This window comes from Fistularia commersonii, chromosome 25 (assembly GCF_037954325.1).
Source record: "Fistularia commersonii isolate RoL2024-O1a breed Wild chromosome 25, RoL_Fcom_v1.0, whole genome shotgun sequence".
NCBI lineage: Eukaryota > Metazoa > Chordata > Actinopteri > Syngnathiformes > Fistulariidae > Fistularia > Fistularia commersonii.
Genome location: NC_141308.1, coordinates 13746524 through 13762136, shown reverse-complemented (window position 1 = coordinate 13762136; position 15613 = coordinate 13746524). Strand labels below are relative to the sequence as shown.

Genomic DNA, 15613 nt, shown 5'->3' with positions numbered 1-15613 from the left:
CTCGTGTCCCTTCACCCCTGCGTGATGGTAACCTTGCATCTTCTCCAGACGCCCCGGGTTCTCTTGCGTTGCGGGTAGCCTGATCTACCAGGGCATCTCTTCAGGGTTCCGCCATTATTCCTTGTAAGAATATCACAGCTGTTATTAGATCCTGTCAATTAGAGCCATGTTTTCACTCGTCGTAAAAGTAGTACAATATCATTTGTGCCCGTCCCTCCCAACCCTCATACCCTCCCCTGAACCGGGATCTGCGCCGCTAAAAGGCAGCACTTCCTCACCACTGTCTCCAAGTGCTCGCTCATGACGGAATGCAGGCTTTCTCTGGATGCAGACCTGTTCTCATCAGACAACTGGGTTGTGATTTGGTGATCACAATGGCCTTTGAGATGGTGGGTCATGAACATTTACTCATTTGGAAGATTGTGTTGAATCACCAGGTATAGAGGTCAGAGTTTGCTTATTCCATGTCTGTTCTTGTCTGGCTTTTCATCCATTTTACACTTCCTTCTATTTGGAATAGACCTCCATGACCTCGGTTGCAGAATCAGGGCTATAAGATAAACCTTATTGATCACTGTAGGGCAAATAATTTGTCACAGCAGCGTGACAGTTATAGTGTCAGTAAATCTGAATATAGATATAAATAGTGAGATAATTACAAGATAGCAAAAGACATCCACAAATAGACAGAAGGGAGAACATCAACAACAACATCAAGGATAAGAATGGGGGAAAAAAAACAGCAAGGGTGAAAATAGACAACCAAAACGACAACAACAACAAGGATAAGAAGATAAACAGTGACAATGGCAATGACAAAAATAAGCAGGATGCGAATTGGCGCAGTAATAGTATTAGTAGTTAAAGTAAATGAATGAATAGTGCAGTGTCCCCTGTTTGGTTGTACAAAAAAACGCACCTTACAATGTTTTCAATAATATATATTTTTTAATTCATTTATTTTTAAACATCCGGGACGGAAGTCAATGACGTAATCCCAAACTCTTATTTTGAAAGTCTTCCGACCGGAAGCGGCGCCGGCTCGTTTCCTGACATGCGCACATCGGTCAGGAAGGACGGCCGCGGCGTCAATCGGTCGCCCGTAATTTGTAAACATTGTCCTGCGGGGACGGAGCTGCGTGTCCGCGGCATGGAAATATAAGGTGGGTCGCCGCCGAACCACGCTGTCAGCCGGGCATCGAGTACGAAAGCGCCGCCGTTAACTTTGCCGAGGGTTAGCGTGGCATCCCAACGGGAGCCGGTGGCCGCCAGCGACCCGATACGGACGGTCGGGACGCCGGGGAGCGAATCGACCGAGTCGCCGGTGTCCCCCCCTCCCCGCACCGGTTGCTCGTATCCGGATGCGTCGCCGCCTGTTAGCGGTTAGCTCCGCGGAGGGACGCCGGACGCCTTGCTAGCGTTAGCACCTAGCGTCCCTCCAACCACAACCAACACCGCGGGAATTAACACAGGTCATTTCGCCGAATTTTGAACTTTCCTCACGCTCTGCTTGGAAACTGTACTTTCCACTCGTGTTGCCGTGTTATTTATTTTAAATGTAGTGGCTTTAAAAGCGGACAAACACACGGGGGGCGGCGTGGGAAACTTTGGTCGCGAAGTGTCACAAGCTAGCTGACGCTTTAGCTTGGGATCTGTCTATGTGCTGGAACAATCGACGAGGCTCTCCTCGGCTGGGTCGCTTTCTGATAAAAGATTGATTAAAAAGTAGAATCGATTGATTGGTGTGTTGGCACCGGAACGGAGGACAAAGCTGAGATGAAGCGATTGGCTCCGGTCACTTCCTGTGTAAACACACCGAGATCCGGCCCCGGGCTCCGTCTGTCTGGGAACCAGCGGGGAGTTCATGCCTCTTTCCCCGGAGCGGGAAGCTTCTCCCCCGGGCTCCTGCCTGGTTCTCCTACCGGGGTTCTCAACAAGTTCTCCTGTCAGGGTTCTCAACAGGTTGCAAGGTTTCTTACTTGGTTCTCCTGCCATGGTGTTCTCTCTACATTCTCTCTATGTTCTCCTTTGGTTCTCCATGTTCTCCTCTGGTCTTGCAATGTTCTCCCACCTTGGTTCTCTTCATGTTCCCATGCCTGGGTTCTCTATTTTCTCCTCCTTGGGTTTTCTCCATGTTCTCCCTCCGGGGTTCTCCATCATTGGTCCAATGAAGAATCTAAATGATGTGAATGTGATGTCGAAAGGCTGGACGTGTCTCGGCTCCAGCCAGAGATGAATGAATGAATGAATGAACGAATGAATGAATGAAACCTTCTCCAGCTGGATCAGCATGGAGCCCGTCTGCAATCAAGAAAAGGAACAGGATGTTTAGTCTGGATTTCATAATTTGGCACTTGTCTGGCAAACATGGTGTTCCTGCCTGACACTCTGCAGGCTTCAGCTTCCGACCTGACACACACACACAGGCGCGCAACTTGTCTGATGTGTGTGTGGTCTTTCTAGGTCAATCTTCAGGCGTGGGACCAGACATTACTCTTCAGTGAATGGACGCGAAACCAATGCGCAGGTGAGTTCAGGCGAATCCCCCCTGTCGCCGCATCAGTCGGAGTCACATTGACGCCGCGGTTTCCCCTCCAGGGCCGCCAGCACACGCCAAGACGCCACGGGAATGGACATCACCAGCCGCTGCACCCTGGGGGACCCCAACAAGCTGCCGGAAGGGGTCCCCCAGCCGGCGCGCATGCCCTACGTGTCCGACAAGCACCCGCGGCAGACCCTGGAGGTCATCAACCTGCTGAGGAAGCACCGCGAGCTCTGCGACGTCGTGCTGGTGGTCGGCGCTAAGAAGATCTACGCTCACCGCGTCATCCTCTCCGCCTGCAGCCCCTACTTCAGGTACGGGGCCGTCGCACCTGCGCCGGTCCGCCACCCGCCGTCTCTCAACGCCCCCCTCGGGCTCTCCTCCCCAGGGCCATGTTCACCGGGGAGCTGGCGGAGAGCAGGCAGACGGAGGTGGTTATCCGAGACATCGACGAGAGGGCCATGGAGCTGCTCATCGACTTCGCCTACACCTCGCAGGTAACGCCGGCAGACACCTGACAGATCCCGCCGGATGTTTAGCTTCTAGATGGAAGCCGGGATCTGAGTTAGCGGCGAGCGTCACTGTCCGTGAAGCGGCGTTTGAAGACGGTGCCACTAGCTGGCTCAGAGAGAATCGTGGCAAAGCACCAGCGAGGCGTGCGTGTGTGGTGGATTCGTCCGTGAAGAGACGGAGAAGTAGTTGTGGGTGAGATTCGGTGATGGAGAGCATCGTCTGCGAGAAGGTGGGAGACGTTTGCGGGGAATCGGCGCGGCGGACGAGGCGTTCAAAACCGGTCGGGGGCCGTTTGAAGGTTTTTAGAAAAAGAAGATGCTTCGATCCGTTCATCAATGGAGTTTACACATAAAGTTACATTTAGCATAGCATTGTAGCATTAAGTGTGGAGACAGGAAGTTGAAAAACTCCCCCGACCTCCTCCAAACCATCTCCAGCAGCATCTTCGTCCAGGGTGAAGATAAGATAAGAACAGCTTTATTTATCCCGAAGGAAATTGTTGTGCCAGAGTTTCAAGCAAAAACATAACAATAATAGATAATAGTAGGAAGGAGGGAGAATAAGAAAGACAATAAAATATAAATTGTCAAGATTAAGGCTATCAAGTGTTTTAAGGTCTTAACTCAACAGAACCATTTTATTTCTCTACGTCTTACAGATTATAATTTTTTTGATACATTATTTATTATTTATTAAGTAAATTTTCTTATTTCAAGGCACGTAACAAACGGGGAATCTGGAACAGATGAATGCAAAGATTCAAAGCATTCATTGTCACATGTTTGGTGTAGAAATGTGTTTCCCTGGTCAGTGAAGTTCCTACTTTGTTGTCTGCAGTGCATTTGGATGTGTGCTGATTGGAAGAGTAAAAAAAAATTGCGCACTGTAGAAAAAGTTGGGCAAAATAAAGCCAGCATGCGACTGCGGAGCGAGCGAACACGCTTTCCAATTCATGTCAGCGGGGAAATTAAATTCGAAATACGACTTAATTGAGTTACTCGACTCCCGAGTCATTTATTGCAGCATTTATTGTAAATTTCGGCCGATAGAGCGCACCTTTATATCGGCTGCACCCGCTACCATTTAAATGAAAAAGAAATTGTACATAAGTTGAAACATGAGATATTAATGCAGCAATTTAAAAAAAAAATTAAATAAGTGATCCGCAACTACCGGTTTGTAATGTAAATACAATTTTTGATGACCGATCTGAAGAACGGTTGCAGACACGGCGTTGCCGTAAGGAAGCTACCGTAATAACCCGATTAAAAATCCATAAATTAGCCGCATCTTTGTAAAAGCCGCAGCTCTCAAAACGTGTGGGGGAAAAATATTTATTGTCTTTTACGGCGATTGTTCTGCGCCTCACTGCACCCTGCCCACATAGATAGATGTAACAAGACACGTTATTTACGTGGAATTAATAATTGATGCTAATGTGTGGGAAACACTGCTAAACGCTACAGCACGTAGTGATGTTTCACCTCGGGACCACGTGGATTTTGTGTCCAGGCGAGAAGTGGCCTGAAGCTAATGCTAACGCTTCAGATGTTTGTGTGTGTAGTTCAAAGGTCGGCGACCCGAAACACCCAAAGAACCATTTAGACCCGTTTTCCTCGGAAAAGAAAACACAGGGAGCCGCAATTGCTTTTTGACGTCTAAAATAAAGGTATCACTGTATATATTGCTTTTTATTACCTTTACACTCTGTATAAATAAGTGTGTGGTGTGTTGCTTCTGAAATTCACAAAGTATTACAGAGAAAATTAAGTTTTATTTATGTAATGAACTCATTTTGAGCTTTTGGCTTTCAGAGCGTGTAGTGGAGCCTTGAGCTGAATTTTAAAAATAAATTGGGAAAAAAATCAGTGTCAGGAAACAATAAAAAATAGATATTTGCAAAATATCTTCATAAATATTTATTTTACCTGGTTTATGGGACTTCTGCTCCTGAACTTCTGCGCACAGCATCTGCAAATCGGGACTTTACCGGCTTCCGCCAGCGTGACGTTATTTTGAGCGGCGAAAAATAATAAATACAATTTTATTAGATATTTCAAGGTCACAATAATCTTCCAACTTAGAACTAAAAGTTAAAAAAAGCAATAAACACAAATGAAATACACTTCAATTAAATATTTATCATTTATTTTCCTGAGCCGCAGTGTAAAGATGGAAGAGCCGTGGGTTGCCGACCCTTGTTCTGGTCCATCTGAGTCCATCCCTTCTCCTGCAGGTGACGGTGGAGGAGGGGAACGTGCAGACGCTGCTGCCCGCCGCCTGCCTCCTGCAGCTGGCCGAGATCCAGGAGGCCTGCTGCGAGTTCCTGAAGAGGCAGCTGGATCCTTCCAACTGCCTGGGCATCCGGGCCTTCGCCGACACGCACTCCTGCCGGGAGCTGCTGCGCATCGCCGACAAGTTCACGCAGCACAACTTCCAGGAGGTGAGCGTCGCCGCCGGCCGCCGGAGAAGGTCGACCCCCCCGTGTTTGACCCCCCGCCGGCGTCTCCGCCTCCCCCTCGCCGCCTCCAGGTGATGGAGAGCGAGGAGTTCATGCTGCTGCCCGCCAACCAGCTGATCGACATCATCTCCAGCGACGAGCTCAACGTGCTGAGCGAGGAGCAGGTCTTCAACGCCGTGATGGCCTGGGTGAAGTACAGCATCCAGGAGCGAAGGCCGCAGCTGCCGCAGGTTTGACTCTCGGACTCTTTGGGGCACCCGGGAGATCTTCAGGCTTCCTTTCTTCACGCGTAGCTAACGTCGTGTCCCGGAGAGCCGACGTCAGAGGAACGGATGTAATCGTCCTTCCAACCTCGTCGAGAAGGTCCAGCTCCAACGTTTAGCTTCCGGAGGAGCTGACGCGATGCTCGTGGTCACCGGTCAGATGTTTTCTCGGGACAAAATAAACAGAAGCAGCGAGAAATTGCGAGCGATGAAGAGGTCCGGGGTCTTCTGACCTGCTGACCCTCAGAGGGGCTTCCAGGTCTCGCAGAGGAACATCTGCATTTTAGCTGGAATACGTTAGCTAACGGCTAACGGGGCGAAGCAGTGCAGGGAGAGGATAAAAACACTTCAACCTTCTGATAGTTGGTGCTTATCATTCCATGAACGCTTTGGTAGCTTCCACCTCCATGTTGTTCGTGTCGTCTTCACCTTCTTCTCAGGTGGTTAGTTCCATGTGCTTGAGGTTCATGTTACACCAGCCTGAACGCTAAGCTAAGAGGTTCCCCTGGAGGCTAGTTCCTGGAGCTGGACCGTCCTTAGGACATGTCTGTTCTAAAGCGGAAAGGAATTCCCTTAAATCGGTTATGTACCGTCTGGAATTCAACTCCAAAATGGAATAATTACCGTATTTTCCGGACTATACGTCGCTCCGGAGTACAAGTCGCACCAGCCATAAAATGCGTAATAAAGAAGGAAAAAACATATATAAGTCGCACTGGAGTATAAGTCGCATTTTTTTTGGGGGGGGGGAAATTTATTTAATAAAAACCAACACCAAGAATAGACATTTCATCTTGAAAGGCAATTTAAAATGAAAATATAATAGAGAACAACACGCTGAACAAGTACAGCCTATATGACGCATAAACAACGAACTGAGAACGTGCCTGCTAGGCTATGCTAACGTAACATATTAGGGTAAGAGTCATTCAAATAACGATAGCATATAGCACATGCTACAACCAAACAATCTGTGTCACTCTTAATCATTAAATCAAACGAAATCTTCTTCTTCGGTGTCACTTCTGAACAACTCCGAAGGTAAACACTGCGCCGCTTCCTCTTCTAGCGGTACGTCGCTACGTCAGAGTCGCACTTGCAGTTCCAATTATTCCAGCCTTTCTGGATCCCGACAGGACGGCGTCCTTGTTCCGATAGAGAGGCGATGGCGTCGCATGAAGCGGTAACACCAGGAAGGTCCTCCCGCAAAGTCACTTATATTCATCTCCTTGGCAACTTCCTGGTGTGAAGATGCAACTGTCTTGTTGACAAGCCTCTCCTGGCAGCACCTTGTTCAAGCACCAAGTGTGAACTCGTTCCTCTAGCCGAGGCCAGCTAGCTTTTAGCCTTTTAGCTTTTTTAGTTTTCTTCATTTCAGTAAGAGTAACCTCCGCTTTTCGCCAGTCCCTTACAAGTTTCTCACTAACTTCAAACTTTCTGCTGCTGGATCGCCATCTTTGACTGCATATTTCACCCCTTCCGGCTTGTAACCTGCAGAATATGATTTTCCTTTCTGTGCCATTTTTGTTCAGCCCTTCTCAGTTGTTTTTATAAGTTAGCGCGAATGTTGAAATGATCAATTTTCATAAGTACAGAAGTCGCTGGCAACTTCTTTTTTTCACAACCCACTTCTGCCAGGACCCGCCCCCGCTAAATTTTGATTGGTTGGCATGTGTGTGTGACGCTCGCCGTTATATTGAAGACACACACATAGACACACACACATCAGAGCAAGAGAGCTCAATTATTTCACACATAAGTCGCTCCAGAGTATAAGTCGCACCCACCGCCAAACTATGAAAAAAAAAAACGCGACTTCTAGTCCGGAAAATACGGTATGTTCTTCTTGGGGAGCTGCTCTCCTGGATATCACGATTGTCAACATTCCTGAGAAATAAGTCTTCTGAGAACTGCTCTCCTCACCCCCAATGCTGCTCTCAAGGTCCTTCAGCACGTCCGCCTGCCGCTGCTCAGCCCCAAGTTCCTGGTGGGCACCGTGGGCTCGGACCCGCTCATCAAGAGCGACGAGGAGTGCCGGTACGCTCCGCCGCCGTCGCGCTCGGAAATATTCAGGCGTCGGCGCGCGAAGAGCGTTTTTAAGAGCATCCTGGTTTCAGGGACCTGGTGGACGAGGCCAAGAACTACCTGCTGCTGCCCCAGGAGAGGCCCCTGATGCAGGGGCCCAGGACCCGGCCCAGGAAGCCCATCCGCTGCGGAGAAGTTCTCTTTGCAGGTCAGAGTCCCGTCAACGCTTCCAACCCGGGCAGATACAAACAAACGCTCAGCCCGTCAAGAGTTGAATCATTCGATGTTCCTCCCATGACCTCCCAAACACATGTGGAGGTCCTGAACTGGCCAGATGGGCGAATGTCGTATGTCCGTTTGATGCGTGTGTCCTCGTCGCTCGATGGTCTCCTCTCCTGCCCTCTCCAGTCGGCGGCTGGTGCAGCGGCGACGCCATCTCCAGCGTGGAGCGCTACGACCCCCAGACCAACGAGTGGAGGATGGTGGCCTCCATGAGCAAGAGGCGGTGCGGCGTCGGCGTGAGCGTCCTGGACGACCTGCTGTACGCCGTGGGCGGCCACGACGGCTCGTCCTACCTCAACTCCGTGGAAAGGTCCGACGCCGGAACATCTCGTCATCTGAGAGCGGCCCGATCTTGAGTGTCGCCGTGTTCCCCGTGCAGATACGACCCCAAGACCAACCAGTGGAGCAGCGACGTGGCGCCCACCAGCACCTGCCGCACCAGCGTGGGCGTGGCCGTCCTGGGGGGCTACCTGTACGCCGTCGGGGGCCAGGACGGGGTCTCCTGCCTCAACATCGTGGAGAGGTACGCTCAGCTTCTCCGACCCATCACAAAGTAGATCTCCAAAGCGTTCTGCCACACTTGAAAAGGTGGCCGTCTTGACTCCGTGGCGCAAAGTGCCTTTGGGGAACACGTGGAACCCCCCAGGTATCTTGTTAGCGCCCTCCAGCCAGGACGGTACTGATGGCGCTCGCTCCTGTGCTGCAGGTACGACCCCAAGGAGAACAAGTGGACCCGCGTGGCCTCCATGAGCACCAGACGTCTGGGGGTGGCCGTGGCGGTGCTGGGCGGCTTCCTGTACGCCGTGGGAGGGTCCGACGGGACGTCGCCGTTGAATACCGGTGCGTAACCCTGCCGAGTGGAGGTGGACGATGCCGGCGATGATGATGGCGGCGGTGTGAGTTCTCTCAAGCACCGCAGTGCATCAGATTTGTAGCCTAGATCTGAGTTAGCAGCTAGCGGGATCAGCGTTTGACACCCGTGTTTCCGCCGCTGTCCGAGAAGTGGCGTTTAAGGACAGCGGGAGGCGGCGCTCGTCACTAGCTAGCCCAGAGAGAGTCATGGAAAACCACGAGCGAGGACTCGACCATGAAGAGTTACATTTAGCATAGCTTTGTAGCATTAAGGGTGGAGACAGGAAGTTAAGGGTAGAGAACCAGATGAAAAACTCCCCCCCGACCTGCTCCAATCATCTCCTCCATCTTCATCCCATCTTCAAGGTGAAGACACTCAATAGAACCACTTTATAAGATAAAATAAGATTAACTTTATTGATCCCCACAGGGGAGATTCTTTTGTCCCAGCAGTGCAGCAGTTACAGTGTCACTAAATATCAACATAAATATAAAAAGACAATCAAAAGACAGTTTGAAAATAGCAAAGACATTGACAAATAAATAAAAAGACTGTTATTTCTTAAGTCTCTTTAGTATGGATTTTTTTTTATTTTTTAAATCAAGTACATTTCTCTGGTTCAAACAGGTTTAGACATGAACTGGAGTGTGTTTATGTCCAAACCATCTCAGTCACCACTTTGTCTCGGGCATACATGTCCTGCACCCCTGTGGCAATTCTTCATTTCCTTCAGTCTTTTCCCTTCAGGGGTCTCCACAGCCAATCCACCTTCTCCATCTAAACCTATTCTCCGGATCCTCCTCTCTTGCGCCAACTACCCTCATATCCACGACGTCTCTTCGGTCTTCCTCTGGACCAGGGGTGGGCAAACTATGGCCCGCGGGTCACATCAGACCCGTTGGCCTTTTTAAGCCGGCAAAGATTGGCACAGAATTCATACTATTTCATTTTTTTGGAGCTACTTGAGAACACTTGACGATTTTCCCGCGCTGAATGACTGATTGGCTTTGTGATTTATCCTTTACCGTGGACACACTGACACACATGAGCGAGCTGGACGGGAAGCTACGAGGGGAAAAACCGATCTGTGCGTGAAATGCAAGCAAACATCAGAGCCTTCAAAACCAAAGCAAATGTCAGACGACGTCCAGACAAATGTCAGACGAGTCTGATATGTACCGTTAACAAACCTGTTTCGCTGCAGATCACAAGGTCGCCCGCAAACATCAGTTCACATTCATTTCAATGGGAAAATGAATTGGACACACGAGTGTCTAATGACCAGCTCGGTTGAATCACTCCGGAGGTCCTTCACAGTTTTGTGACAGGAGTGTGTGTCCACGTCAGTGTTGCTTGTAACCTGTGTGTGTGTGTGTGTGTGTGTTTTAGTGGAGCGATACAACCCCCAGGAGAACCGCTGGCACACGGTATCTCCCATGGGCACTCGCAGGAAGCACCTGGGCTGCGCCGTCTACCAGGACATGATCTACTCGGTGGGCGGCCGCGACGACACCACCGAGCTGAGCAGCGCCGAGCGCTATAACCCGCGCACCAACCAGTGGTCGCCGGTGGTCGCCATGACGTCCAGACGCAGCGGGGTGGGCGGAGCCTCGCGTCATTTCCCGCGCGCCGGATTTATCCCTGGAGAGCTTCAGCGTGGAAATGCCTTGTTCCGCAGGTGGGCCTGGCGGTGGTGAACGGACAGCTGATGGCGGTCGGAGGCTTCGACGGGACGACGTATCTCAAAACGATAGAGGTCTACGACCCCGACGCCAACACGTGGAGGTGAGCGGGAGGAACCGCCACGCTACGTAGGTCGACTTCCAGGGAACTGGAAGTTCCCGATGCGGCGTCCGGCTCCGTTTACAGATCGGAAAATAGGCGACATCCTGAGGATGGAATCAAACCCCTCCTCCTTCTCACTGTCCATGGACTGAAGAGAAGTTAAATGAAGTCAAGCTTAAGTTAAAGTTAACTTGAACTTTAAAAGTTAAGTAAAATTAAATGAAGTTTTTGTTAACTTTAACTTCAAGCAAACTGAAAGTTAAATTGAACGTTAAATTTCAAGTTGAGTAAAGACAAAGTTAACCAAGGTTAAGTAAAGTTTAAGATAAGATCAATTTTATTGATTTTATTGTGACATGAATGAAGTCAAGCTTAAGTTAAAGTTAACTTAATCCTTAAAAGTCAAGTAAAGTTAAATGAAGTTTTCGTTAACTTTAACTTCAAGCAAACTGAAAGTTAAATTGAACGTTAAATTTCAAGTTAAGTAAAGACAAAGTTAACCAAGGTTAAGTAAAGTTTAAGATAAGATAAATTTTAGTGATTTTATTGTGACATAAATTAAGTCAAGCTTAAGTTAAAGTTAACTTAATCCTTAAAAGTCAAGTAAAGTTAAATGAAGTTTTCGTTAACTTTGACTTCAAGCAAACTGAAAGTTAAATAAAGTGAACGTTAAATTTCAAGTTAAGTAAGGACAAAGTAAACCAAGGTTCAGTAAAGTTTAAGATAAGATAAACTTTATTGATTTTATTGTGACATGAATGAAGTCAAGCTTAAGAAAGTTAACTTAAACTTCAAAAGTTAAGTAAAGTTAAATGAAGTTTTCGTTAACTTTAACTTCAAGCAAACTGAAAGTTAAAGTGAATGTTAAATTTCAATTTAAGCAAAGACAAAGTTAACCAAGGTTAAGTGAAGTTTAAGATAAGATAAACTTTATTGATTTTATTGTGACAAAATCGTTTTGTCACAGCAGCGTAACAGTTGTGTCAGTAAATATGAATATTCCGCTCTTAAAAATAAAGGGAACACTTAAACGACACAATATTTCCAAGTCAACCACACTTGTGTGAAATCAAACTGTCCACTTCGGAAGCAACTCTGATTCATTTGGACTTGTTTTAAGGACAAGACATCAATGTGGGATCAGCCTGCAGTGTTTTTACACCTTCATTTGGGTTCATACATTTGATTCCCATTGATCTTTTTTGTGGGATTTTTTTGTCAGCACATTCAACTGTGTAAGGAGCTATTTAACAATAATGTTTCATTCATTCAGATCTGGGATGTGTTAGTTTAGTGTTCCCTTTATTCGCATAGATGGAGACAATTAGAAAATAGCAAACGATATCCACAAATAAATAGACGGCAGAGAGACAACGACAAGAATGGAGAAAAACAAGAAACAGAAGTAGCAAAAGTAGCAAGTCGCTACAAAAGTAGCAAAAGTAGCAAGTAGCTACAAAAGTAGCAAGTAGCCACAAAAGTAGCAAGTTGCCACAAAAGTAGCAAGTCGCTACAAAAGTAGCAAAACCGCTGCAAAGTAGCAAGCCGCTACAAAAGTAGCAAAAGTAGCAAGTCGCTGCCAAAGTTGCAAAAGTAGCAAGTCGCTGCAAAAGTTGCAAAGCTACTACAAAAGTAGCAAAACCGCTACCAAAGTAGCAAAAGTAGCCAGCCGCTACTAAAGTAGCAAACCTCCACAAAAGTAGCAAGTCGATGCAAAAGTAGCAAGCCGCCACAAAAAACGCTCCAACAGTAGCAAAACCGCTACCAAAGTAGCAAAAGTAGCAAACTGCTACAAAAGTAGCAAAAGTTGCAAGCCGCTACAAAAGTAGCTAGCCGCTACAGGAGCGCTAACTGTTCCGTCTTTTCTGCAGGTTGTACGGAGGAATGAACTACCGGCGGCTCGGCGGGGGGGTGGGCGTTATCAAAATGACTCACTGTGAATCCCACATATGGTAACACACACCCCGACACACACTCACTCACTCACACAGACACACACACACACACACACACACACACACTGAAGACTGTTTCTCACGAGGACAAGATGAAGGATGAAAGACTTTGTTCGAACCCCCGCCTCCTGCTTGGAACCTGCCATCCAGCGACCTCACCATCCTCCAAGGTCAACACCGTGTGTGTGTGTGTGTGTGTGTGTGTGTGTGTGTGTGTGTGTGTGTGTGTGTGTGTGTGTGTGTGTGTGAGAGAGACAATTGGACCTTGATGGCTGCCAGACTCGAGAGGAGCTGGACCTTCATCCCATGACGGACACGTTTTTGTTTATTTTATTTTTTTTAATTCAGCTCCTCCCTCTGTGTGAGGTGGAGCTACGAGGGGATGGAAGCGTCCTCAGACCCGTCTGTGACCGGCGGGCTTCTTCTCGGCCGAGGACATCAGACCCGGAGAGGATCGTCCGCAAGGAAAGGGACCTCAAACTTAACCCAGAACGTAGCGTTAGCGTCCAGGAGAAGCTCCGTCACACCTGGAAGCCCCGCCCAGGAGGTCCAGGACCCCAAGGTCCTCCTGCATCCCAACCTGGGAGAAAGCTTTCGCTTGCTCCGAACGCTCCCACCCGAGAAGCTCCGTCTCACACACACACACACATACACACACACGCAGGTGAATGGGCTGGAGCGCGGCAGCTCCACCTGCTGGGCGACAGGAAGCGGTGCAGCTGTTAGAAGATCCCCGCTGGTCCGGCGGGGGCGGTGAATCTCAGAGTTTATTGCACTGTGATTGGAAAATGTATTTCAGATTTTATCTTTTTATTCTATTTTTAATTGCGTTGAACTTTCCAGATGTTGGTGGCAGGAGGTGAATCTGAGATCGCTGTTTTCGGACATTTGAGACCCTCCTTCCCCCTCAAACACCTCCACCTTCCTCGATGGCGCACAGAGGTGTTTTTTTTTTTTTTGTTTTGTTTTTTTTTTCACTCAGCGCTCAATGTTGTGCAAGCAGATGCATCACTATGACAACGGTTGCTATGCATTAATGTCAATGGTTTCCAGGGAGGAGCAGGGTGGGGGTCACTTATAGAAACATGGAGGAAGAGGAGGAGGGAGGGTCTCGCCGTCGGCCGCTCTGCGTCGTGTTATGCAAGACCTCGAGTTTAACCCTTTCGTGGTTTCCTTTTGCGACTCGTGATGATGGAAGAGGAGGAGGAGTCCACCCATGGGATGATGCCCAACGTGATCAAACCTTTGACTGAAAACCATTCAACACGAAGAATCAATAGAGGACGGTTATCGGGCCGTGGAGCCATGTGACCCGGAGACGTTGCTGAAGACACTTTCTGTAGACGTTGGTCTTCGCCGTCGCCCCCCCCCCCCAAGTAGCAGAACTGAGCGTTCAACGTGACCTCCTGTCCAGACTCTTCAATCCAGAATGTTCTTCCAAGATCCTGGTCCCGGTCCGTTCTCCACCACCCCCGCACTGTAAACACTGGACCCGGAGGAGAACAAGTCCTGTCAGGCAGGCAGAAGCACGCCTGAGGTTTTCTATGTTAGAAAATGTCATTATTTCATCGGTCCACCACCCCGCCCTTTGTTACAACCAACGATGGAGACCCGCCCGGGCTGGAAGGGAGGATGTAAGGAGACGAACCCGACCCGTCAGTCGGCGGATTCGCGTTCGCTCATGACAGATTAAAGTGTTTCTTTGGAGGACAGCCAGCGTGGCGTCTTTGTGTACGTGTGTGTGTGTGTGTGTGTGTGTGTGGTGGAGGGTGGTGATTTACAGCAAAAAAAAAAAGATTTAAATGAAGACGTCGCTGTCTTTCAGCCGCCGTCGATACACGGGAGCGGCGGCCGTGCCGGGTCAGAGGTCGGCGCCGTCGGCCAGCGGCGGGGAAGATTTGATGCCTCTTTGCGAGCCGCCGCCAAAGTCTGACGAGGGCATTTAGAAGAAGAGAAGCTTCACACAACCAACTGAAAAGAAAAGAACTCCGCAGAGATCCAGCTCCTTAACCTCAAGGACACGCCGAAGGTCGCTGTCGCCGGCTGATTGCGAAGAGGGGAAGCCGAAGAGGAGTCGCCTCGGGGTCGGCGGTGAAGAGGGAGCCTCCCTCCGAGACGTCCTATTAAAAGGTGTTTGACAGGAGCAGCAGGAAACTAAAAGCAGGGGAGGAGCTTTCAGAAAAAAAGCTTCGGTTCAGACTCCAGGGACCTTCTCGAGATGTCTGGCTGTCGGCGGTTTCGATGAGACGCCACAAATTTGGGTGAGAGTCGTGTTGTTGCTTCTGTTTGGAATTCACTCTCGGTCTGGATGTTTGTCTTATGAGGCGATGCAGTGGTTGGAGCTCCTTGGTGTGCCGAGTCTCCACGTTCTGTGTTCGGGTATGAATGGATGAATGTTGAAAAGTGGTATTAAAAGTGCCACGAACTCAGCATGAATATTTAAAAATCTTGAGTGAAAAGGCAGACGCCGACAAAAGGCAGACGCGAATATTTTCCCCCAAAACTGACACTGACATTATGTATCTACGATGATTGAATATGTTTTTATTCCAAACAGATTTTCATTCATGGATTTATTCAGAAACAACCTACCCGACGACAAAGAAAGAAAAAGGTTAAATCCAGCAGCTGTTTTTTTTTTTTTTCGCCGATTATTATTTCAGCCCCAGGAGTTCAGGCTGCCTTTTACTTTTTCCTCCTCCAAGAAATGCCAAAATGTGAAAAATTGCGTCCCCGTGACGAGGCGAGATAGGGGCTCTTCAGGTTCATTATCACGCCGCTGATGGCGACAATAAGCTGCATTTCACCTTGAGGGGGAAAAAAACCCTCAGCCATCTAGATAAAAACCCGTCTACTTCAGAATCTTATCAGGAGACACCGGCAGGAATAAATCCGACACAGACGGCGGAGGAGCGAACGGGGAAAGGCCTCCTG

General features: G+C 48.7%; 1 protein-coding gene across 1 annotated transcript; it reads left to right on the top strand.

Annotated features, from left to right (window-relative positions):
* The first annotated feature begins 1027 nt into the window (after nucleotides 1-1027).
* Nucleotides 1028-14391, top strand: klhl20 (kelch-like family member 20). The gene is made up of 14 exons (XM_086172842.1): nucleotides 1028-1163; nucleotides 2464-2527; nucleotides 2599-2856; nucleotides 2931-3039; nucleotides 5292-5498; nucleotides 5588-5746; nucleotides 7722-7816; nucleotides 7897-8012; nucleotides 8213-8396; nucleotides 8466-8609; nucleotides 8793-8926; nucleotides 10329-10537; nucleotides 10618-10724; nucleotides 12596-14391. The coding sequence occupies exons 2-14, from the start codon at nucleotides 2505-2507 to the stop codon at nucleotides 12678-12680; spliced, it is 1830 nt and encodes a 609-aa protein (XP_086028968.1). The 5' UTR covers nucleotides 1028-1163; nucleotides 2464-2504; the 3' UTR covers nucleotides 12681-14391.
* Nucleotides 14392-15613: the final 1222 nt, after the last annotated feature.